At 51.3% G+C, this 23,795-nt stretch overlaps 1 protein-coding gene across 4 annotated transcripts in view; it reads left to right on the top strand.

Annotated features, from left to right (window-relative positions):
* Positions 1-240: 240 nt before the first annotated feature.
* The window catches only part of TNFRSF11A (TNF receptor superfamily member 11a), a 54,135-nt gene continuing 30,580 nt past the window's right edge, over positions 241-23,795 (top strand). For 2 of the 4 annotated variants that reach the window (XM_046025666.1, XM_046025667.1), the window contains exons 1-3: positions 241-371; positions 21,278-21,359; positions 22,713-22,838. In XM_046025666.1, the coding sequence (XP_045881622.1) occupies positions 297-371; positions 21,278-21,359; positions 22,713-22,838 (283 nt within the window). In that variant the 5' untranslated portion in view covers positions 241-296. Of the gene's footprint in view, positions 372-16,197; positions 16,221-21,277; positions 21,360-22,712; positions 22,839-23,795 lie in introns of those variants that run through there. The other 2 variants (XM_046025668.1, XM_046025669.1) reach the window with 2 other exon arrangements.

Consider the following 23,795-nt stretch of genomic DNA (forward strand, 5'->3'; position numbering starts at 1 on the left):
GCGGGGCGGCCAACCCTCCCATCGTCCCCGCCGCCCTCCCTTCCCAGCCGCCGGGGTCCGCCCGCGCACCCGAGGGTCGGAAGGCGAGCGCCCTGCGCTCGGGCACCACCTGGCGGGCGCGGCCCGGGCCCCGGCCGGAGGGGGCGCCGCGCGGGCGGGCGGGGACAGGTGGCGGGGCGGGGCGCGGCGGGGCGGGGTGGGGCGGCGGCGGGGCGGGCCGACCCCCGGGTCCCAGACAGCCGCGCAGCCCCGGCCGCAGAGGCCGCAGAGCGCGGCGCCCGCCCGCCCACCGCGCCATGGCCCCGCGCGCCCGGCGGCGCCGCCCGCTGCTCGCGCTGCTCACCGTCTGCGCGCTGCTCGGCCCGCTGCAGGTAAGGAGGCCGAGGCCGCTGCCGCTCCCATTCCCGCTCCGGCCCCGGCTCCGGCTCCCTCTCCCGCTCCCTGCGCACCGGGGCCGGCGCGCGACGCCTCCTCGGGAGCCGGGGCGGGGGGCGGGGTGCGACCCGGGCGCCGGGGCTGCGAGGCGTCCTGGGACCCGGACGGAGACGCGGGAGGCGGCGGAAAGGGGCTCCGCGGCTTGGACGGTGGAGCGACGGGAGGGCGAGTGGAGGGGTGTTGGGAGGCAGAACCTGGGGTCGCGGGACCCCAGCACCCGAACTCGGGCTTCCGAACGTCCACTTCGCGGCGGGCTTTGAGGTCAGTTATCCAGGGTCCCAGGCCGCTGCGGGGCCCACACGGCCCGCGTCCCCCGCGCACGCAGTCAGCGAGCGGGAAAGTTCGGAGCCGCGGACGTGCCCGCCTTGGCCGAGCGCTCCCGTGTCCGACCTGTGCTTCCCGCCCAGTCTGAGCCCCGCGGGAGCGCTAGGCCGGACCCTCCACCCGGCTTCGCACCTCTCCGCGCCTCAGTTTCCCTGGTCATCCGAAGACCGAGAGCGCAAGGCCGGTCGCCTCACGGGGATGTCTGGAGCGCGCGGTGAAACCGAATTTGGCAGTTTCTGCGGGAAAGCTGACGGAAGATTTCCTTTTTATGCCCCCCATCCTGTTTTTTATGTCCCCCCCCCACCACCACCTCTCCCCACTGACAGCTTCGGGTCCACCAGCTCAGGCTCTGGCCCGGAATAACCCTAGAATCCCTTGTCCTTGGAAACAACTTTGATGACTTCAGGACAGAATACTGTTGGCTGCTGGAGAAACCAAGGCCGTGGGGTGCTTCAGGCCCTGGGGGCGGGGGCGGGGGGAGCCCGAACTGCGCCCTGTTGTGCGCGAGCTCGGCTCAGGCTGGGGCTGGGACGCAGGGAAGCCCAGCGACGCGGGCTCATCCTCGCTGGGGCTCCCCAGCCCGGGATGCCCCCGGGGCTCCGCCCCCCCACCCCGGGCCATCCGCCCTTGCCCTTGGGAGGGCTGCGTGGCTTTAGCGTGAAGTGGGCGACGTGCCAGGAGATGAACCTCCCCTCAGATCCTTGCTGCCGCCTGGTTTTCAGAAAGAAGTTTCGTGACCACATCGCTCAGTACTGTTGCCAATAAATAAACTGGTTCCTGATTTTCTGTCCTCCTGGAGGAGAGCTACAGAGCAGCAACCCCAGCACCGCAAATGCTCTAAAAACCTTGTATACTTGGAAGTTCCTCAGAGGGAAGAGTAAATGGTGGTGGTTTTCTTGGTTTTCAGCAGTTTCAGATTTTCCTTCTCGGTTACCGTCAGATTGAGGCTGTTGTTGACAAGGCCCCGCAGAAGGGCCAGAACCCCGTGTGTTTGGGGTGGGGGGAAGCTGGCTTAGGATTTGAAGTCTTGCCAAAAGTAATAGGAATGTGCTGTAGGCTCCAGCAGAGAACTCTCCGGAAGGTGCATTCTCTTCCGCTCCTATGGGTATGGGTCTCTTAGAATGGAATTTTTTCATTTTAAGCATGTCAGGTGTTGCTTAATGGAGTGCCGGACAGGTTGGACAGGGTGCTGCCTCATTTGAACAGTTAGCTAGCTACCTGAGAAAAACCTACCCAGTCTGCACTTTCAAAAACGCATCTCACGCTGCTATTGCAAAAACTATGCACATAACATCTATTCATTCGATGCGGTAGTTGATACGAGCCGCTGATGTACCAAAACAAATCTATTTTTCGGAGATAGCTTTCAACAAGTGCTGTTTCCCCTCCCTTTCCCTTTTGGCCACTCGAATTCGGTGCAGTTTTGAATCACCCCTAAACAGGAAACCAATGATACTGCGACAGTTCCAATCTAATGATAGTTTGTGCCCAGTCTGGCCAGTGGGAATCCTTCCGTTCTGCAAGGTGGAGCGAGGTGTTGGAACAGCGGCAGTTATGATCCGCAGATGGTAACGTGTGTTCTCGCGGCGTGTGGCTCTCTGCGTGTTTCATGACTGCTCTTTGGGCCAGTCTATTCTACTTGTTCAAAAAAGGGAATGGTACCGGCAGTCCACTGGCATTAGCCACCACACCCGGGGCAAGGCTTGAAGAACGCTAAGTGAGAGGCAAGGGATATTGCTTTTTATAAAATTGCTGGCAAACCCGGCTTCTAGAAAGTGCTTTATCTACGACTTTTGTATTTTGTTTCATTGACCTTATGGTAGATAGATAGAAATGTCCCTGGAAGACTGAAAGTTTTGCCTTTTAAAACCTCTGTCTGCCTGTATCTGTGAGGGAATTTGTTTTCAGTATTTGTCCACAGACAACAACACTTTATGTTTTTTTTAAAGATTTTATTTATTTATTTGACAGAGAGAGATCACAAGTAGGCAGAGAGGTAGGCAGAGAGAGAGAGAGGGAAGCAGGCTCCCTGCTGAGCAGAGAGCCGGATGCGGGACCTGATCCCAGGACCCTGAGATCATGACCCGAGCCGAAGGCAGCGGCTCAACCCACTGAGCCACCCAGGCGCCCTACACTTTATGTTTTTATGTTGGTAGTTCTGCTGTTTATTCCAAGTAAGAAAATAGAGAAGCTCGCTGCTGTTTTCACTAAGGTGACTGATTAGACGAAGCCGGTTTTTGTCCCCAGTTATCAAAGACCTAAGAGCAGACTCATTCAGACCCAAGCCAACAAAGGTTTATGGCTTGTGACACTGAGCTCATGAGAAAAGGACAGAGACAACAGCGTTCACAGGCCACTGTCTAGTCAGAGGACTAGACGGGTGAACCTGTAATAATAATAAGGCAGCATGTGATCAAGGAAGTGCAGCGTGGGGGCGGAGAGCAGGAGGGAACCAGTACAGCTGGAGCAATCAGGGTGGACTTCTGGAGGAAGGGGTTTTTCCTGAAGTAGTCTTTACAGCAGGGATAGGGAATCAAGGGCCAGAGAGGGATTGAAGCCAAGAGCCTGTTAGGGAAAGGAAGCTTTCTAGTCAAGAGGGTGGTGTGAGTGGTTCAGGCTTAAAGGAATCTTAAAAAAAAAAAAAAGCAAAAACAAAAAAACTCACTTTTTAAAAAAATGACTGTATAAATACTACAAAGCACTTAACTCAGGAAAACCCACAACAGACAAGACATTAAACACCTACAGTTTCTGAGCTAGCTTTCATATGGCCCTTGCTGAGGTGGTAAGGTAGAGTGATCAGAGACAGAGAAGCCACAGGGCCCTGGAAAAGCCTGTGGGGAGACCCCACGGAGGAAATCCCCTAGAGGGGAGCTGTATGTAGGCTTTGGAGAGGCACCTGCTCGCTGTCCTCCTGCCCCCTCCTGTCCTAGAGAGAGGACTTGGCTATAGGTTAATACTCTGGAGAAGCACAGACGGGTAGATCGGTGGTCTTTTGGTCCATTCTGTTGATAACAATGTATTTCAAATGCCTCGCCTGCTGCTTCCTTCCCACTACTCCCCCGACCCCCCCTGCCACGACAGATCTGTAATATAAACACATTCTCTGCGTTGATAAGGAAATATGAGCTTGCTTTTTCAGTTATCTACCAGAAATTCTTACACCAGGAAAACTGAAACAATAAAGGTGTATCTTTGAAGGTCAATAAATCAGTGCTTTATGAGGCCATGAAAAGGGGAGTTCCAGACCAGGGCCTCCTTTGCAGAGAGTGTTGTGTTGAGAAGGTGCTGCGTGAACTTTATTGCCATGTCAGTATTAAAGTTTCCCTCGTTGTATTTTCCTATTTTTGAAGTGCGGAAAAAAACGAATATTGTTTTTCCCACACGGTGTGTCTAAGGTGCTAGAGGTGGAGTCTGTTGTCTGGGCCATTTTTGTTTTGTCTTGGTTTGGTTTGGGGTTTTTTTTTTTTTTTTGCTGATACGGGTCTGCACCCTGATGGTCGTTGGCTCTCCAGGTGATTCACTCCCAAGGGCACCTGCCTACCCGGTCGGGTGGCTTCCCCAGACTGCCAGTCCGCCGTCTCCCGTCTCCCGGCAGCATCCTGACCCTAGCCCACAAGGGAAGCACCCCTCACTGGGCCTCAGGCAACCTGACCTCACCTCCGCGTGCCCAGAGCTGGCCGGGGGAGCATTCTGCCCAGCAGGTGAGTGTCCCTCCCAGCAGCAAGCACGGCCAGGTTCTCCACCTGGTCGGCAGAAGTCAGTCCCTTTCTCTTTGTGCTTCCCTCTGCTTGCAATGGGTGGGCTTCCCGCATGGTCCATGGCTAGAAACTCCTTTCATTTTTTCTGCCCGAGAACACTGAGCCGGGAGAAACCAAGAGTGAGACAGTGGGCCAGCAAAACAAAAGACTTGGTCGGTCTAAAGTTCGTAGTGAGCTTTTGAGGTTGAGCCCTGAGTGGGCGGCGAGTGAGATTACGCACGGCCCCATATCTCTGTCCTCATTCTGAGAGGCGCGCTCGGTCTGTTTCCTGCCACCGAGACCGACCTGCCCGCGCGCCCCTGGCAGGCTTCCCCACTGTCTCTGAAGTCAAGGGCGGGCGGGCTGGCGCTGCTGTTTCTGCCGTTCTCACAGCAGCAGCACCCCCCCCACCCCCCCCCACCCCCGTCAGCAGTTTGAAGCACATGCTTTAGGGATGTGTGCCCATAACCTGACATCTGCGTTCGCTGCCTGGGCCCCCTCCTCTCCCAGCCTTTCTCGTCTGCGGGCTGCCGCATTCAGGACAGGGGACCCAAGAGTGAGAAGTGACCCTGAATCTGTGTTCATGTATTTCAACAAAATGAGCACTTACTACGGCATGTGGGACACTCTGCAACAGGCGGGGGAGACAGAGACCAGGGCCATAGCCCCCCCTCCCCACACACACACCCCCTCTCCAGGAGGCGCACAGCTAGACCTGCACACAGAGATTTGCGGAGGAGGCTTGTTTACTGGGAGCATTTTCCAAGTGTGGCGGGCACCCAGGGCAAGGAGCGCTTTAACCTGCTGGAGAAATAGCTCCTTCTTCCTTACGGTCCAGTCATGTACATCTAAAGCCCCGAAGGAGGGACAAGGGCGCAGCATTTGGGCTGGGGAACCCAGGGCGGCTGATGCCAGGAGACGTGACAGTGCAGGGTTTTCAGGGAACTCTAGAGGACAGCGCTCCTGGACTCCCAAGGGCATGTGGGGAGAGGCCGGGGAGGGTCATGCTCAGGTTTGCGAGTTACAAGGAAGGGGGTCGGGGGTGGGTCCAGGGGGCAGTAAGGAGGCCCCTGCCCTGGTTTGGGGGGAGAGCCAGTGAAGGCTGGAATCAGGTCGGTGTAGTGGCAAGAGAAAGGAGAAGCCAAGGACAGGAGTGATTTCAGAGCTAGCCGAGTGGTGCTAGGCGCCCACAATGCAGGGGCAAAGGATGTGGTTGGACCGATTGCTTTAAAAAAAAAAAAAAAAAGCTGTGATGGGTGTCAGAGTGAAATAGCTGACCATTTGAACTGTGTTTCTCACAGCTCATTAAGGAGACTTCTGTCTCAGGTTCAAGTCAAGAAGGACATTTTTTTTTTCCTAAACCAGCAAGAAATGAATTTTAGGCCATTGAATCCCAGCTGCTTTGGATTATTTTACTGTGTGGAGAGACAAAGTGCATCACCCCCCAGCGAGGTAAACAAGCTAAGAGCCCCCAAGGCACTGGGATCCACGGGAAATTAGTGTGCTCTGGAATTTAGAGCCATTTCCTGACTTAAAGGTGTCTTTGAATCAGAAGTTCAGGATGTAGGCAGAATCTGAAACTCTGAGACTCAGGCGAGAGAGAGAGAAGGGGTCAGGGATCCCAGAGGGTCCATCATGAAAGCAGGTGTGACCTGACCTGCGGTCCTCCCGCACTGGCCTCAAACATGTCACCTGCTCCTAAATAGAAACTGTGTTTACCTTGGAACCAGCAAATCCTTTGCACTTAGAAAAAACATATTTTCCCAGTGGATTGTGGTGCCTACGAGAAGCGTTTCCCTTTCTCTCTACCCAGCTCCCTTCTGCCTCACCCCCACCAGCCCGAATCTAGCCAAGGAGGTGACACGGAGGCCCGGCGGGCACCAGCACCAGTCAGAAAGCTGCCAGGTCTCAAAGTGGAAGGAAGAACCGACTGCAAAAACTATCCTTCCAGTTTATCAGAATAATAATAACTTATTACATTTCCTGTTCTCTGTGGAGAGTGCAAGGGCCACTTCCTCCCGCCACCAGAAATTTGAAGACTTTCCATTAAAAATGAGGAAGAAAAACTCTCTAACTTTTCGTGAATGTGATGGTTAAACCTGGCAAGCCGGCAGGGAGGCCTGCGGTGTTGCATAAATCCTACTGGCCGCTCAGGGTTGGCCCGCGTGGGTTCCCGTGGCACCCCTGAGTTGGAAAACCAACCACTTCCCCAAGGTATTGATTTTTTTAAAATATTTGTTACTCTTTGAAGTGCGGATAGCGGTGAACTTAACAGTTGTGTATCTTTAAGTAGCATGAACAGCCGCCAAACCCGTGTCCAGTTAAAAGAAACCTGTATACAGGGCCCTTCCCTCCTTTCAACTTTGTACCCAAGATATTAAAGCAGAATCACGTCTAAACTTCTCCGGTAATCGAGAATCTGTTCCATCGTACAGCAGACTGGAGGTTTTTCACATCCGCCTTTGCTAAGGCAGCTCGCTGTTCATAATTCCCAATATCAGGAACTTCCCTATAGCAGACCTAAATCAAATATGTCACAATTTGACCCCATTTCCTCAAATTTGTTCTTTCAGAGGGGTAAAGATCAGTTGGTCAATGTTCTTTATTTTAATGTTTCCATTGTTGAAGATTGTTACCCACAACTTCCCTCTGCCCAGAGTTATTCATTCTGGTTCCTTGAACCTCCCTGTCAGCTTTTTTTCCTTTCAATTCAGTGGATCCTGATTTAGTATTTAGTGGCAAAAACTCACAAACATACAAACAGAAGGCCAGAAGACCCCGCGGAAAACGTCAGACCTCTGCCACAAGCCCTTGACCCGGAAGGCTCCCCATCTGGGAAGGCAGACGAGACAAGACAGTCCACACTCCTTGCAATTCTGAGGGTCTAAATCCCTACAAAAGAGGAACCCAGTAGATGGCCAGGAGCACGGGGCAGGGTGGAGGGACGGAGCAGAGAACGGAGCACGTAGTTCCTGACCTGGTCCTGGAGGGCGGGGTGTCTCTGAGGGTAGGCAGCGGGGGAAGGGGCACGGGAGACAGGGGAAAGCTGAGTCCTGTCCTGATGTCTGGAGTCCAGGGCTGGCCAGAGAGACCAGGAAAGGGTCAGGCCGGCTTGGCAGTGGAGGGAGTGTGGGCTGACTCGTCGTGAAGGGCTGTGTGGACAAGCCTCAGGAGCTGTCCACAGGTAGCCACAGGCGCTACCCTGTGGGCAGTGTGGTCCCTGGGTCCAGCATCCCCACTACGTGGGAGCTTGTTAGACATGCGCATTCCCAGGCCCTACCCCATGTCACCGAATCAGAACTTCTGGAGGCAGGGCCCAGCAATCCGGTCAAACAATCTCTCCAGGGGATTCTGAGGCACCAGTATGCTTGAGAACCCCTGCTGGAAACCCTGGGATTCCCTAAAAAGGTTCTGAGCCAGCTCTACGTTAACATTGTAGGATCAGTTATATTAAGAACACCTGCCATCTGCTGGATCCCTCCTGTGTGCCAGGCTGTGCTCGGTGCATTCACTCTAATCCTCACTTGGGCAGGAGGGAGGGGAGAGGTAGGTCCAGGGAACCCCGGTCGCACAGCCTGTAAGGGGCGGAGCTGGAACTCTTAAGGGGTGCTCCAGAGGCAGGGCCTTACCCGCCTCAGGGAAAGCGCTCATGCAGCCGACTGCACGACCCGACTACACAACCCGCTGGGGACCGGAGCAAGACCCTCCAGGAGTGCCGGGACAGAAGCAAGCTTTCCCGTGTCTTTGGAAATACCATAACCAGGCTGCTCCCTCATGAGAGCTTTCTTCTGTTCACTGTTGTTATGCAAAAAGCAAAATGCTGTGACTTTAAGCAGGTCGAGTTTAAACCGTCACCCTGAGTACCCAGCCCAGGGTCGTCCCTGGCCAGTTGATCCCTGACTCAGGAGGAAAAGAAATGTGACATATTGAATCACCCCGCCACTTCCTGGCGCAGAGATATCTCTGACTTCTCTGCGCTCCCCCCACCGGGAACACACCAGACTATCGCTCACCGTCCTGTGTTCCCGTCTTGCCACCCGCTCTGCTCTGTGCCAGTGAGGTAGGGGGAGGGGAGACAGGTGAAATGTAGCTCTATTCTTTCTAAAGTTTCTCTATGGCTTAGCATTACTATAATCACAGTGGATCTGGGGACACCTCTCTTGGCCCAAATGTCCTGACTCCAATTTCGATGTCTCTACCGCAGCAGCTTCTGAATCTTTCCTATTCTGGACGGCCATCTCTCAGTGCCGTAGAAGGCACCGCCCTAAGTAGTAAGAGAAAAGCTCCAAACAGGAGAGTCAGAACATACCTAGCCTCTGGTCACCGTCACGTTTTGAGCTTTCCCTTGGCGAGAGAGGAGGAGTCCCCAGTGGGGTTTGTATTATCCACACCCAGTAGCAAGAAACTTGGACACAGACCCCAGACCTCTGACAATGAAGGACCAGACACCGGGACAGCTGAGTTCAGTGGGAGCACACTTGAAATCTGTCTTAAAAGTTAACCCTTAATTTCTAATGGCTCCAAGGTTTAAACATTTTTAAATGAAATCATAAAACATTGCTCCCCCCACCACGGGGCGCCTGGGTGGCTCAGTGGGTTAAAGCCTCTGCCTTCGGCTCAGGTCAGGATCTCAGGGTCCTGGGCCCGAGCCCCGCATTGGGCTCTCTGCTCCGCGGGGAGCCTGCTTCTCCCTCCCACTCTCTGCCTGCCTCTCTGCCTACTTGTGATCTCTCTCTGTCAAATAAATAAGTAAAATCTTTAAAACAAAACAAAACAAAACATTGCCCCCTTCCGATGAGTTCAGACGTGTTCCACGGCTCAGTTGGGTCCAGGCGACCAGGCCCTTAAGGTCCTATATATATGTCAAATTGCAAACGGGCAAAGGATCGGAATGTACTGCTGACTAGTTGTTACCCGAACGGTGCAGAGTGGCCCTCGCAGGCTGGGGAGTGCAGAAGGGGTGAGCAACTGGCTGCTGGCTCTGCCTGCCCCAGGAATGCAGAGGGACTTCAGGAAAAGGGCCGGGGGCACCCATTCCCAGGCCCGAGGCCGGGCCAGCTGTGTCGTGCGCTGGTCGGGCAGATCTATGTTCTCCTGTCCCTATTAGAAAGGAGAATTCGAGTCCAGGAAGAGATGTCTAAGGTCAATTTTGTAACCGCCTTCCCTCGGGGTGGCTCTCACTTTGCCCCAAATTGGTGGAACTCTTCTTCTAAGCCCATGCTTGGAAGTCTGAGTTTAATTCAGAACTAGGAGAAAACGATTGTGTCTTCTGGAAAGGGAAGTTAGGAGCTTACAGCGGTCCTTCAGGAAGAATGATCCGTCAGTTCAACAAGAATCTGAGTATTTGCTACGTGCCTTTGCTGCACCCCTAACGGTTTCAGCTGGTGACTCTGTCTTCTTTCAGGACGCAGGAAGTGAGAGGAAGGAAAGCCTCCAGCATAGTGCCTGGCACACAGGCTGTGTGTCCTAAGGGCGACTCTTCCTTCACTCCCCTCAAGATAAATGGTGTCTGTATCCAGCAGTGGGAGGGGGTTCTCACTATCCATTGTATGGATGGAGATGACTGGGTGGTGTTTGGGGATATGAGAAAGTTCTGGATCTTGGTCTTTAACATGATCTCTGACCTTGCCACACAGAGACCAGCTGCAGCAGAACCGGGAGCCTGTTAGAAACGCAGGATCTCAGGGCCTGCCCCAGACCTACTGAAATCATCTGATTTCTGGGTAATTCTGTGCATGTTTGAGAAGCGTTGGACTTCACTCTGAGGGCCAGGAACAAGCTAGTCCCTTCTCTGGCCACATCGGGAGCTCGTGATCTTAGTAGCTTGGTGCATCCCCAGAATGAAGGCTGGGCCTGGAAGGAGTCTTGGCCTTCTGCAGGCCAGCGCGCTCTTGGAAGCACAGGGGTCGTTGACTTTAGCCGGGGGCAGAACGGAAAAGTAGCTCTCATCTCAAATGAATACAAGCTTAAAAAAAAAAATCAGAATGTTGAGAGAAAGAAAGAAAGAAACAGAGAAAGGAAGAAAAGAAAAACAAAAAGAAAGGAAAGAAGAAAGAAAGGAAAGGGAAGGAAAAGGCGGGCACTGGGAGAATAAAGGGGAATTCAGGGGAGCCTCTTGGGCGATAATACAAGGACAAGTCAAAGCCTTCCTAATTACTGTGTTTAGGAAACAAAGGGTCCTCAGCTTTCCTTTCAAGTAGCCCACAGCTGCGAACTTGTTTCCCTCTTTATCTGTCTGGGAGACAAAGACACTTGCAATTGGAGTTTTGAAATGCAAGGTTATTTCTTCATTTTCCCTTGGGCCGTATGTTTTCTTTTCAAGGAACAGAGATAATGACTGTATTGTGAGGAAAGTAAGGAAGAGGGCTGAGCAGAAATCAATAGAGCTTTGATGGGCCCCTTTCCGAGGGAGGAGAGAGTGAGTGCAGCTATGGTGCTCCTGGTTTTCCTTAAGGAGCACACCTGGAGCCCAGGTGGTAGGGGGGATGCTGATGGGGCCACACACGCCTTCCAAGATAGCGGATGAGGTCACTCACTGAATGCTTGCTCAGTCGAAATGGCCAGTATGTCAAGACATCCAATAGGCCATAAGTTACTTTACATTTTGGGGGTGTTTTTTTTTTTTTTTTCATCATGCTTGACCTAAGTCAGATTTTTTTTTTCTGTGCCTAATATCTATTCCTAAAAAAATCTTACAGCAAAATGGTTCAGAGAGTAAATTCTCGGGGAACACCTGGGTGGCTCAGTCAGTTGAGCGTCTGACTCTTGATTTCAGCTCAGGTTGTGATCTCAGGATGGTGGACTCTAGCCCTGGGTGGGTTGGGGGGGGCTCCACACTCAGCGGGGAGTCTGCTTGAGAGTCTCCCTCTGCCCTCCCCCTTGTCTGCGCATGTGTGCTCTCTCGCGCGCTCTCTCTCTTAAATGAAAAGAAATCTGAAATGACAAAGATAGCAAATTTTACATCATGGGCACCTTCCCACAACTAAAAATTTTAAAAAAGTTCACCTCTGATGGCAGATGTTGTCATCCCAGCCCCCTAACAAAAACAGCGAGAAGCACTGATTATTTAAGCCTTGACCATGTCCATCACCGCCGGCTGGGAGCCGGCAGTCAGTGCCGTCCAGTCCGGGCGCTGTGGGGGTGCGTTACCTCAAGATCTGGGTGATTATGTAATGGTTGTGTGACTTCCTGCACCGCCCTCCCCTCACCACACCAGGCCCTCGGGCCGTGCTGCTCTTCCTGACCCGGCCCTGCACACTTCTTGGGAGTTCTGCAAAGGCCGCTTACGCCCACAGACAATCCTCCTCCTCCTGACACTTGCTGTGAACTTGGCTTCTTCCCTTCCTTTATCCGGGTCTCCACGGAATGTCATCTGACCCGCGGTTCGCCTCCCAGGCTCATCACATCACCTCACGGACCCAGACTGCGTTCTGTGTTAGCCGGTCCTCGGTGTTCTCCTGTGGACGCTAAGCAAGGACACTCCTCCCCAGAGCTCCCCCTGCTTCCTCCTCTGCCTACCTGCCCAAGCACCAGCCTTCACTTCTCCCTGCCCTGCCTGCACCCCTCAGCCCTGCCCCCCTCACCCCTGCCCTCTGGGGTTTGTGCGCCTCCCTCTGTGATCTCTTCCCAGTCCTGGAGCTGGGCAAGATGAAGCCCAGGCCGAGCTCTCTCTCCTTCCCTGCCGGTGACCAGGGCGGGTCAAATGCAGGGACTCAGTGTACTTGGGTCTTTCCAGTACATACAGCATCTCTTGCTCTGTTTTGTGGGTCTCTATTACAATTGTCTGTCTGTCTGTGCCTGTGTCGGGTGCTAAACTCTTTGAGAGGCCAGGGATGGGCCAATTTCTTCAATCCCGCACCCAGCCAATCCCGTGGCCAAGTATGAGGGCTCAGTAAAGACACCTTTGAGGGTCTGATGATAGCCTAGCTTTCAAAGTGGTAGCGGCCATCTAGAATTAAACCCTAGGCTAGAGCAGGATTATCTTCTGGTCATAAGTACGGCGAATGACAGGCAAAGGAGCGACTGGCCTTACTCTGTTATTTGCACAGTGAGTAAATGAATCACAACCGCAACATGGAGTGTGGTCTCTGTGTGGGGAGGGGGTTGATTCATATTTGTGATTTTCAGAGAGACAGTGGGAGTTGACTGTGATGAATATCCTTTGAGTCTGAGTTTTACGTCCTCTTTGTTACTGGAAACATAATCATAAAATGCATTTTAGAATGTTCCAGATCCTTTAAAGATTTTATTTATTTGAGAAAGAGAGAGCAAGAGCGGTATGGGGGCGGGGTGGGAGGACAGAGGGGGAAGGAGAAGCAGGCTCCCCGCTGAGTAGGGAGCCTGACATGGGGGTCCGTCCCAGGACCCCAGGATCATGACCCAAGCTGAAGGCAGATGCTTAACTGACTGAGCCACCCAGGTGTCCCCTGTTCCAGACCCTTTAATAGCAGGTCAATTAGCAGACTATCTGTGACCATCATAATATACTTCACAATCTCTCAAACACGTTAGACACATCTTTTCATGTTAATTCATCAGAGAATACTTGAGCCTCAATTTTAACAGATTCCCCCCCCCAAGAGTTGTGTGTAAACTATATTTCTCTGAAATGAATTATATCTTAAATACTCAGGGCATTTTCTGTTCAGACCCTCTGATTCTCTGTACCCACTTCTGTTCTGACATGGGCCATGTCCCTGGCTGGTTCAAGGGTGTCTCCAAGTTTTCAGTGGTCCCAGAGCTCAATATCTCCCAGGGGAGTGCAGTATGCTCAGTGATCTGTTGGCGTGCATGGGGGTTCCCCAAACTGCCCCTTTCTTCTCTTTGTGCTTTTATAACCTATTGTCTTCCTAGGTGCCTGTGTAACGTTGTTCTGAAGTGTGGAATGTGAAGCTTTTGTTTGTACAAAAGGAAAATGAGGCTGATACTCCGTAAATCTCCAAGCTTGAACTTCTATCAGTTTATTTAAAATGAAAATGTATAGAAGGCATTTGGTCATAACTCAGTTATGTCCTAGTTAACAGAAATCACTGGCAGATAAAATCTAGCAGCCACTTTATCAGCAGCTGTCCTGAGTAAACTGTCTCTGCCCTCACCCAAGTGCGCCCCGCGTCACGGACTGAACCCCCCAGACAGAAAAACCACTGAGATGAGTCTGACCACTTGTCACGATTTCAGTCCTATGAGAAAGCACTTCTTTATGTGAAATCAAATATGCTTTTAAAAAGGACATTTTTTTTTCCCCCAGACGCCTGGGTGGCTCAGTCAGTTCAGTGTCTGGCTTCATCGGCTTAGGTCATGATCCCAGAGTCCTGGAATCGAGCCCCGCGTCGGGCCCCCTGCTTAGCGGAGAGTCTGCCTTTTCTGCCCACCCCCCATCGCCCCACCCCTGCTCATGCTCTCTTTCTTTCAAATAAATAAATAAACTCTTAAAAAAAAACAAACCCACAACATTTTTTTTTCCCCCAGTCACCCACCTTGGTACGCTCAGGGAAACTGCCAGGTCTTCAGAATTTTCCTGCAGGTTCCCTCCTTCTCCTTTCCATCCTCTTCCCCCTTTCTGGTTACAGTCTTCCCTTTACCTCCTCAGGGAATGCTCTGATCTAAGTGAGGGATGCTTACCCGCCCTGCCCAGGTAGGCACGGTGGAATCCAGCGCCCCCCTCACTGGCCACTAGCCCAGGCACTGCCTCTGTGCTGAGCGAATGAGGCGGTCACCTCACTTCGTTCTTCCACAAGTTAGTAGCGACATCTCAGCTTCAATCGGGGGAAGCGGAGCCTTCATTTTTCTGAGTATTGCTGCCTCGTTTGCATGGATGATCCCATGTGATCCTCACTGCAGCGGGAGGCACGCAATGATTAGCCCCATGTTACAGGTGAGAAGACTGAGGCTTACAAGTGCCCTCCCCCTTGTCCTTAAGTTGTAGAAAGGTGGCCAGTTTTACTGAAGCTACGTCAAACATCTACTACCCTAGCCAAACGGGAAGCTCGGTTCGGAGCACTGGTTGGGAGAACGCTGGAGCCCATTGCCCTCACCAGCGGGGCAGCCTGGCCAGGCCCTTCCTCCCGCTCCCACGCTCCCCTCTTCCCGTGTCCCCCCGGCCCCTCCCTCTGTTCTGCTGAATTCCTGCGTGCTGGCATATTAGACTTTATTTTAGTTAATATTTCATTTTTCTTTATTTCTTTCTTTCTTTTTTCTGTCTTACTGGACCTCTGAGCTACAAATGACTCCTGTGTCATTTGCACTTCTGGTTATGAACTTTTAACCAAGAAGCATGAGGGTAGGATGCTTTCTTTTTATCAGTAGACGTATGACTGTGCTGTGATCGAGGACAGATACAGTAGAAAAGACATCGGGAGACTTCTGGAGGAGAGGAACTAAGAAAGGAGTAAGCCCCAGGGTTCCTCAGAGCATCTCCACGGGAAGGGTACTGACCCTCGGAGATGGCTGTGAGGGGAGGACCTCTCCGGCCTGCCTTCGCAGCCAGCGGAGAGAAGTCATCGCTCCAGGAAACGCTCGAGGAGCAACAGCATTTGCTAGGTTGCTCTGATCTGTCAGTCGTCTTTATCGCCATTATCTCTTGTTTTTCGCTTATTTGTTTCTAGAAACAAGGTCTTCCGGGACAGTTTCCTGGCGTGAGACCGTGCTCGTGCACCAGCTGTCTTGGTGTTCTGAGGGACACAGCTCCCTCGTCCCTGGTACTCCGCTCTGAGCAGGAGCAGTTTCAATGGTGACTTTCTTTAAGGACGCTTTTTCTCAAGGGCAGCTGGACTATTAAGTGAGGTGTTAGTTTCACATTTCATAGTTTCTCTCTTAACAAAAACCACATCTCTCAATTCTGCAGCATTCAGAAATCTGATACCATCTTTACTTAAATTATAGCCAAATTTCTCAAACAGAGTCACAGATGATATTTTATAGAATGAAATCTATGGAAAATCCCTCATTTGTTTTTCTGGGTTGGGTTCTTTTTCCCCTTGATCTGACAGAAGGGGCCAAGCTTCTTTCTGCTCTGTTAGATGTCAGTATGAGTCTTCAGTAGAGCCAGAAAGTAATTTTAGTTTCTGTGATGACTTTCACTACAGTTGGGTTGCTTAACAGCACAAAAAATAAGTATTTAGGGAGTGCCTGGGTGGCTCAGTGGATTAGGCCGCTGCCTTCGGCTCGGGTCACGATCTCAGGGTCCTGAGATCGAGCCCCACATCGGGGTCTCTGCTCAGCGGGGAGCTTGCTTCCTCCTCTCTCTCTGCCTGACTCTCTGCTTACCTGTGATCTCTCTTTCTCTGTCAAATAAATAAATAAAATCTTAAAAAAAATAAGTATTTAAGTCTACCTTCCCTACAGGATCTAGATACAGACCCGCGGGTCTCTGTTACTCCACTGGTAGAGAGGTTGTGTTTCTTCAGTTTCCGTTTTTTTTTCAGAATTGGACTCTATGTGGCTTTGCATTGTGAAATAAATCCACTCAGCTTTATACAGAGAAACCTGACTTACAATTTATTATCTTCCCCCCTGCCCCCCAAAGTGTTTGTACCAACTGTGGACATGCTTCCAGACAAGTCTGCCATCTGTCAGAATAAACAGCAGCCTGTACGCCTCGAAAAAAATATGCACGAGACACAAAACATACAAGAAAGTAAAGCAACAGAAGGCAAATCAATTAAGTGTCTCATCTTGCCATTTTAACTCCTTTTTTTAGGACTTTCCGAGGAATGTATGCAGGTGGGTGGGCAACGGAAAGCGTATTTGCCATAAACAGACTCTCGTGTTCCTTATTAATTCAGGGGAGGTATAGCAGAGAACAAGGTTCGTTGACATAAACTGTGGGCCAGACATCGTGTTAGTAGTTTATTAAGAACTGTAGTAAGCAGGCGCCTGTGTGGCTCAGTGGGTTAAGCCTCTGCCTTCGGTTCAGGTCATGATCTCAGGGTTCTGGGATCGAGTCCCACTTCGGGCTCTCTGCTCAGCAGGGGGCCTGCTTCCTCCTCTCTCTCTCTGCCTGCCTCTCTGCCTACTTGTGATCTCTGTCTGTCAAATAAATGAATAAATAAATCTTAAAAAGAACTGTAGTAGGACCCTGTCGATACATGGCTGGTTTTTCTTACCCCCACTAAGAAGTATAAGCACTGTTGTATTATTTGCCAAACACGAGTGCTGTGAACAGACTTACCCCAGGCTGACCTCCAGATCAGATGTTTCGTTGAATAGTTTCCCCGGATGGATCCCAGGTCACTTCTCCCCTATACCTGCCTGGGATGCACCGGGGAACGGTCGCACTGGTTCTACTGGGAGAAGTGGTTGAGGGAAGAGTGACGGGGAGACGTCCCCCAAAGCCTGTGGTTACTTTTGGATTTCATATCACATGACTGTATTCTTTAATAACTAGACATTTGTTTATTATTTGAGTGAGAGAGAACGATAGCGCTTGCGCGAGGGGCGGGCAAAGGGAGAGGAAGGCCGACTCTCCGGCAGACTCAGTACTGAGTGTGGAGCTAGACACGGGGCTGGAACTCACGAACCTGAGATCGCGATCTTGAGATCATGACCCTGTGCTCACGACCTGAGCAGAAACCAAGAGTCTTGACGCTCAACCGACTGAGCCACCCAGGCACCCCTAATAACTAGAAATTTAAAAAGTGGTTCCACTTTATTTGTTCAATGAAAACAACGATGGTTCAAAAGCTCTTTTGTTTTAGAAGGAAACAAGTCAAACTTAAAGGAGATCTAGAAAAAAAGATCTAGATAATTAAAAGGTTGTGTATCTCAGTTGAGTTACCAGAGGCCTTCTGCTGTTGGGTCTTGAGCAAAAACGGAGACTGTAGGTAGACCAAGAAATCACCCCATTAACTGCAGCCTTGGGCTAAGTTCCCCGGAGGAGTGTGGTTCTGTACCACTGGAGCAGAAACAGCTTTTGATCAAATTCCTGCCTTACTACCGTTGCTACGGATCATAATCGCCACCTCACAACAGAGAGCTTGGTCTTGGAGGGTGGCCTCAGGCCCCAGTTCTGAGCAGTTGGAAGGGAAGGCTTGAGGACCAGCAGGGACTCCAGGGGCCTGGTGAGATGGGAGACATCAGAACCCAGCTCTGTAGACGAGAAGAAGGATGGGACTGGGAGGGGCTGGCAGGCGTCCATTCATTCACACCGAAACATGGCATTCAAAGGATGTATTTGGCAAGGCATCCAGGCAGAAGGAGACTAGCATAAAGGAGCTCCATTGCATGAAGGAGATCTAGCGCAGGCTAACTAGAAACCAAGCCCTAGCAGGCAGGCCTCGGGGACTTGGAAGCTGGGAGGCAGACAGGTAGACCCAGTCTGGCCTGCAGCTCCTCGAGACACGACAAGTCCCCAGGGGACCAGCAGAAGCAAGACAGGCCAGCAAATCAGAGATTTGGATTTCCTAATCATTACAGGCACAGGTACTATAATTCAGAGAGCAGCCTGGAGGCTGTTCCTGGGAACGGAGCCCGGCTCAGGGTGAGACGAGCACAGGGTGGCCACGGCGATGTGCGGCGCTGGGTCTGGGGAGCTGCGAAGTCCTCTAGTGAGAGGCTTCAGCCTGGGGCTGCGTCTCTGGAAAAGGAGGGAAAGAAAGTTGGTAGAGAGCCAGCCGGGAAGAGGAAGAAGGACAAAGGCATGGCTTGCCTTCTCCTGAATGTGCTGCCGTCCTCAAGAAAATTGTCAGATTCTTTTTAACCCCCAAACCATGGTTCTTTAAATACATGTATGTATATGCGTATGTAGCCTGGTGCATTGTATTTGTGTTGCCGTCGTGAAGGTCTGAAGGCATACCGCAAAGTAGAGAATGTGCCTAAGAACAAAATAACATTCTGTTTAAGCTGTACCTCCAATTAGATTAATACCTTAATTTTTTTTGCCTCACCATGCAAGTTTTCCAGCATGGAAATGGAATGGCTGCTGCTTCTGAAAAGATCCGTAACCCTGTGGCTCTGTCAAGCAGATATGTTGTTTTGGGGGTGATACAAATGTTCTAGAATTATACAGCAGTGGTGTTTGCACGGCCCTGTGAATACACTAAAAACCACGGGCGTGTACCCTCTCAAAGGGTGAGTTTTGTGTGAGTTATCTATTGATTTTTAAGAAAGAAGACACGTCCAAGTATAGAGTCACAGTAAGCTTAGGAGCGAGGAATGGAATCGAAGGGACAGTTTGCAACTCTGTTTAAGAGCTACGACACCTGGTCACCTCTGGAATCCGTAGACCTCCCCCTTCTTGCCAGGAGGTATAACGCCCGGGGTTAGGCAGCGGGCTGAGTGGATCCCGGCCACGCTCCCGGACAGACTGACAGGCCATCCACCTGTTCACATCTGATGGCGCTGGACGGGACCCGGCTGTGGAGCCCAGGGCAGCGCCAGGAGGCTTGTGACGGCGTGCTCAGCAGCCCGCCACGTCACGGGGTAGCCCTCTCACCAAATTCCCCTAAAAAGAACCTCTCTGTGTGTACCATAAAGCCCGAGCTTATCTCACGGAGACTGTTGCAGCTTTCCAAGGGGGCAGAAGCAATTGATAACCCTTATCAGCAGAAGCGAGGCCCAACCACACGCGTCCCCTGTTGGCCTCTGTCGTGGGGGCACAGGAGCGCTCACACCCTGTGAGGCTCAGCCCAGGCCCACCTGGCAGGACTCGCATGGGCCGCCTCCAGCTTTTCCGTGTTGCTTCGGCTCGTCCCTCCTCCATGCCCGTTGCTGTGCCAGGCACACCAGGGCTGCCCACCGAGACGCGGCTGCCTCGAAACACGGAAAGGGACAGAGAAGCGGAAGGAGGGGTGGTTTCTGTGTAGTCATTCTTGCTGCTCTCGTCCTTCAGCCTTTGTCCTGCAGCCGCGGCGCGGAGTCCCCAGCGCGGAAGCCCGTGCCCACGGGGAGCGCAGGGCCACCGTGGCCCACATACAGCCTTCCGGGTGCGGCAGGCTGCGCCAGCACATTGACCTTGTCGTTGACCTCACCGGGATGGTCCCTGCCCCCCGCCCCCTCCCCAGTAAGCCCTTTCTTTGCTGGGCCAGCGTGGGGTCAGAGAGGTCCATGTTGGCTGTGTCCCCCATAGCCCACTCCGCTGGCCTCGGGCTTTCTGGGCGTGGGGCTCTCTTCAGAACTGAGGTCTTCTGGGGCTGCATGGCTGCTTCTAAGCTCTGTGATTTCTGTACCTTCAGTCCTGTCCGTCCGGCGAGCCCTCTGTGAGATCCACCTGGGCTCCCACCACTCTGCTGATGGGCCTCCGCTGCCTCCCCCATCCCACGTGCCACGGCAGGCCTCAGTGGCTCTGTTTGACCTGTTCACACCATTTTTTAAAAAAAAGATTTTATTTATTTGACAGAGACAGACAGAGGGCACAAGCAGGCAGAGGGAGAGAGAGAAGCAGGCTCCCCACCGAGCAAGGAGCCTGAGGCGGGACTCGATTCCAGGAACCTGGGATCATGAGCTGAGCTGAAGGCGGATGCTTAACTCACTGAGCCACCCTGGCATCCCCTGTTCACACCATTTTAAGTGGTCTTCCCCGCCCCTCCTTCCCCTGCCGGTTGCTTTTCCCTCCTTTGGCCGATTTCTCCATATCCTGTAAGACAGAGCTCACTTATCACAGCCCTTAGGACACCCTCCCTGACCTTCACTAGCTGAGGCAGGGGCCCCTCTGTCCCTGGGTGGGGGCAGAGGGACGGAAGCCCCCAGGCGTGTGTAAGCCCCTTGAGGGCAAGGCTTGTAACTCGGGATCCCTAAGACCCAGGAGGGATCTTGGTCCTTGGTCTGCGGCACCTCGTGTCTATTCAGCCAGACCCCCTGCTGGGTGGTCACCTGGCTCAGTGTCCAACGTGACCGCCTGTCCACAGCACTGTTGTTGTTTCTCTCACTCCGAGAATGCTGATGCAGAGAAGAGCTTTTCTGTGACAAAGTGATAAGAATCTCTGAGTGACGGTAGGGGACTTGGCTTTTTGTTTTGTTTTGCTTTGCTTTACCTAGATGGGCAGATTTGGAAAGTATATTTGTACTAGACTTATACAGAGACTCAAAAAGCTTAAGCAGATTGTCAGGGGGTCCCTCAGCCAGCAGGTGGTGAGGACTCCTTCAGCCAGGCTCTGGGCTCCAACCCCGCAGGGTTCCTATGACATCCTGCTGTCCCGCTTTAAGACATTCTCAGCAGATTTAAATTTTAAAAGGTAAGCAGTATTAAATACCTTTTAAAAATCAGAGGAAGTGTGTGAGACCAAATTTGACATCCCTGGTATATGATACCCATAGTAAGGGTCCTCTTTATGTTCTCCTACAGTCTTGTGACCAAATTTGGGACTATAATCCGTCATATTACCAGATATTTTTTAAAAGACTTATTTATTTTAGAGAGAGAGAAAGAGAGAGGGAGAGCCTGGGCAGCGGAAGGGGTAGAGCGGGGAGGGAGAGACTCCTCTAGCAGACTCCCCGCTGAGCGCTGAGCAGACTGCCAGCTCGATCCCAGGACCCTGAGATCAGGCAGGACCTGAGCAGAAACCAAGAGTCGAACACATAACCGACTGAGCCACCCAGGAGCCCCATAACCAGAATATTTTTAAATGCTTTAATGGATTTTTAAGTCAGTATACGTTCTTAGTGGGGAACGGGCTAGTGCAGGAAAGTGACATTTTGGGGGGAGGTAATATCACATAGAGCCGTTTCAAGACTGTTTATTGTATTTTCTTATGCTTTTCAGAAATGGAATTCAATGATTCGCTTTTTATTTTATCCAGAAGGGACTTGTGCAAACTCTCTATCTGATGTCAATTTTTTTTCAGGTGACTTTTCAGGTCACCCCTCCATGTACCCGCGAGCGACATTATGAGCATTTTGGACGATGCTGTAACAAGTGTGAGCCAGGTGTGTATTTCTGAGCCCTCTTACCTTGTTCCTCCGAAGTGGATGGGACTTTTATTTTATCTTTTAAATTCAAGGGATAATTTCAATGCTGCCAGCTTAAGAAAAAGCAATTGGATAGTGGCAGGGAGTAATGTGTCCCTCTGAAGACAAAAACCTTTCGAAAGATAAAATCCCTTAAAAGCAGTTGTCGAAGCTAGTACTTAATTTATGCTGGAATACGGTTTTCCAAAACACTATTTCTTGAGAAAGCGAGGTATTAAGAACCATATTTTAGCACTTTGCAGTTCAAACTTTCAACATACAAAATGCACCTCTTATTTAAAAGTATTTTACAGAAAAATTTCCTGGGGGGAATAACCATACTGGAGTTGTTGCTGCCGCAAATTGCCTAAACCCTGTTATGCCTTCTCCTCACACCCCTGTTGAGAGGCAGGACTGCTCACCTCCCCCCACAGCTGCTCTGCCAGAACGTGGCCAAGTGTTTCTACGGCCTCAGTGAAGTCCCGAGTCCGCAGGTTTTTCCTCACCCACTCATTTTCTAGAAACGGTGGTTAATTACATCAGGACATCAGGATCCTTTAGCTATTCAAGCTATAAATATTTCTCGGATGTGTAGAACCAAGATCCAGTGATTTTTGGGAGTGTGCGCGCGCACGTGTGTGTGTGTGTGTGTGTGTGTGTGTGTGTGTGTGTGTTACTCTGGTCATTCTGTTAACCGAGGGCCCATGGTAGATGTAGGACAAAAGAAGTTAACACTCCAAATTGACCGTAGAGGGGATCTTGAAGATGGGAGGACAGGGGTAAAATGAAATTCTTGCTTAGCCCCCAGGGAGGCCCTCAAAATTTTATAGGCACGTTTGAAAACCGTCATCTTTTCCTTGGTCAGCAGAGGTGTGGGGTGGGAAGGATGATATTTTACTGAGATGAACTAAAATGTGGCTGTGACCATATAGACACCGCCAGCCTCGCGGAGATTTTTTTTTTTTTAATTTTATTTATTTGACCAAGAGAGCACAAGCAGGGGGAGGGGCAGAGGGCGAAGGAGAAGCAGACTCCCACTGAGCAGGGAGCCCGAGGTGGGGCTTGATCCCAGAACCCCAGGAGCATGACCTGAGCCGGAGGCAGACGCTTAACCAACTGAGCTACCTAGGCGCCCCTAGGGGAGGTTGTTTTAGCCAGCTGGGCAGCCTGAGGAGCCCATCACTGATAAGTGTCCCCATTCCGTGTACCAGACCATGTTAGGGGACTTCCTAGGATCACAGTCATTTAAATGGTCTGGTAAATTGCTGTATTTCTGTTGTTATTTTAGGGGGGTATTTTTCATTGGTGCATTGTTTTTTCTTCTAATTGAAGGAAAGTACATGTCCTCTAAATGCACTACTACCTCGGAAAGTGTATGCTTGCCCTGTGGCCCAGATGAATACTTAGACACCTGGAATGAAGAAGATAAGTGTCTGCTGCATAAAGTTTGTGACACGGGTGAGTCAGTCATGTCACCAAGGAGTGTGGATAAGTGCTATTTTTAGATACAGTAGTGCTCTCTCTTTTGGAGGGTATTGGAAGAAGTCTTTGACCTTGGACCCCCAGAGGTAAGTTCTTCAGATCCCAGAAGCATTGTGTTAACATTCTTCATTTAGAACCTTCTTTCTGGAATATAATTGTGTCTCAGTGTGATCACGGAGCACAGGTGTTACAGTTGACAAAATCTTGCCACAATGTTTCCGTGTATGTTGTGTTATTTAATTTCCACAGAAACCCCAAGTACCCACAGTTATCCCATTTTTTTTTAAAGATTTTACTTATTTATTTGAGAGAGAGACCATGAGAGAGAGCATGCGAGGGGAGAAGGTCAGAGGGAGAAGCAGACTTAACATGGAGCAGGGAGCCTGATGCAGGACTCAATCCCAGAACTCTGGGATCATGACCTGAGCTGAAGGCAGACACTTAACAACTGAGCCACCCAGGCGCCCAGTTATCCCATTTTTAAGAGGGAAGAAGGGAGATCAGGAGAGGTTCATTTACTTTTCCAAGGTTAACAAGTGAGAAGCTGAACTCAAAGCCAGATCTGACTCTCAGGACTTTTTCCTGAACCTTAAGTGTCTTCCTAACTCTACAGTTTGATCTTACAGGGCTGCTATAGTTTTTTGTTTGTTTGTCTTCTACTCAAAAATTTTTTTAATTATAATTTAATTGTAGGAATCAGAATCAAAATACATCCCTTTTTTTTTTAAGATTTCATTTATTTATTTATTTATTTATTTATTTGACAGACAGAGATCACAAGTAGGCGGAGAGGCAGACAGAGAGAGAGGAGGAAGCAGGTTCCCTGCTGAGCAAAGAGCCCGATGCGGGGCTCGATCCCAGGACCCTGGGATCATGACCTGAGCTGAAGGCAGAGGCTTTAATCCACTGAGCCACCCAGGCGCCCCCAGAATA

The sequence above is a fragment of the Meles meles genome, chromosome 12 (genome assembly GCF_922984935.1).
Source record: "Meles meles chromosome 12, mMelMel3.1 paternal haplotype, whole genome shotgun sequence".
Taxonomy (NCBI): Eukaryota; Metazoa; Chordata; class Mammalia; order Carnivora; family Mustelidae; genus Meles; species Meles meles.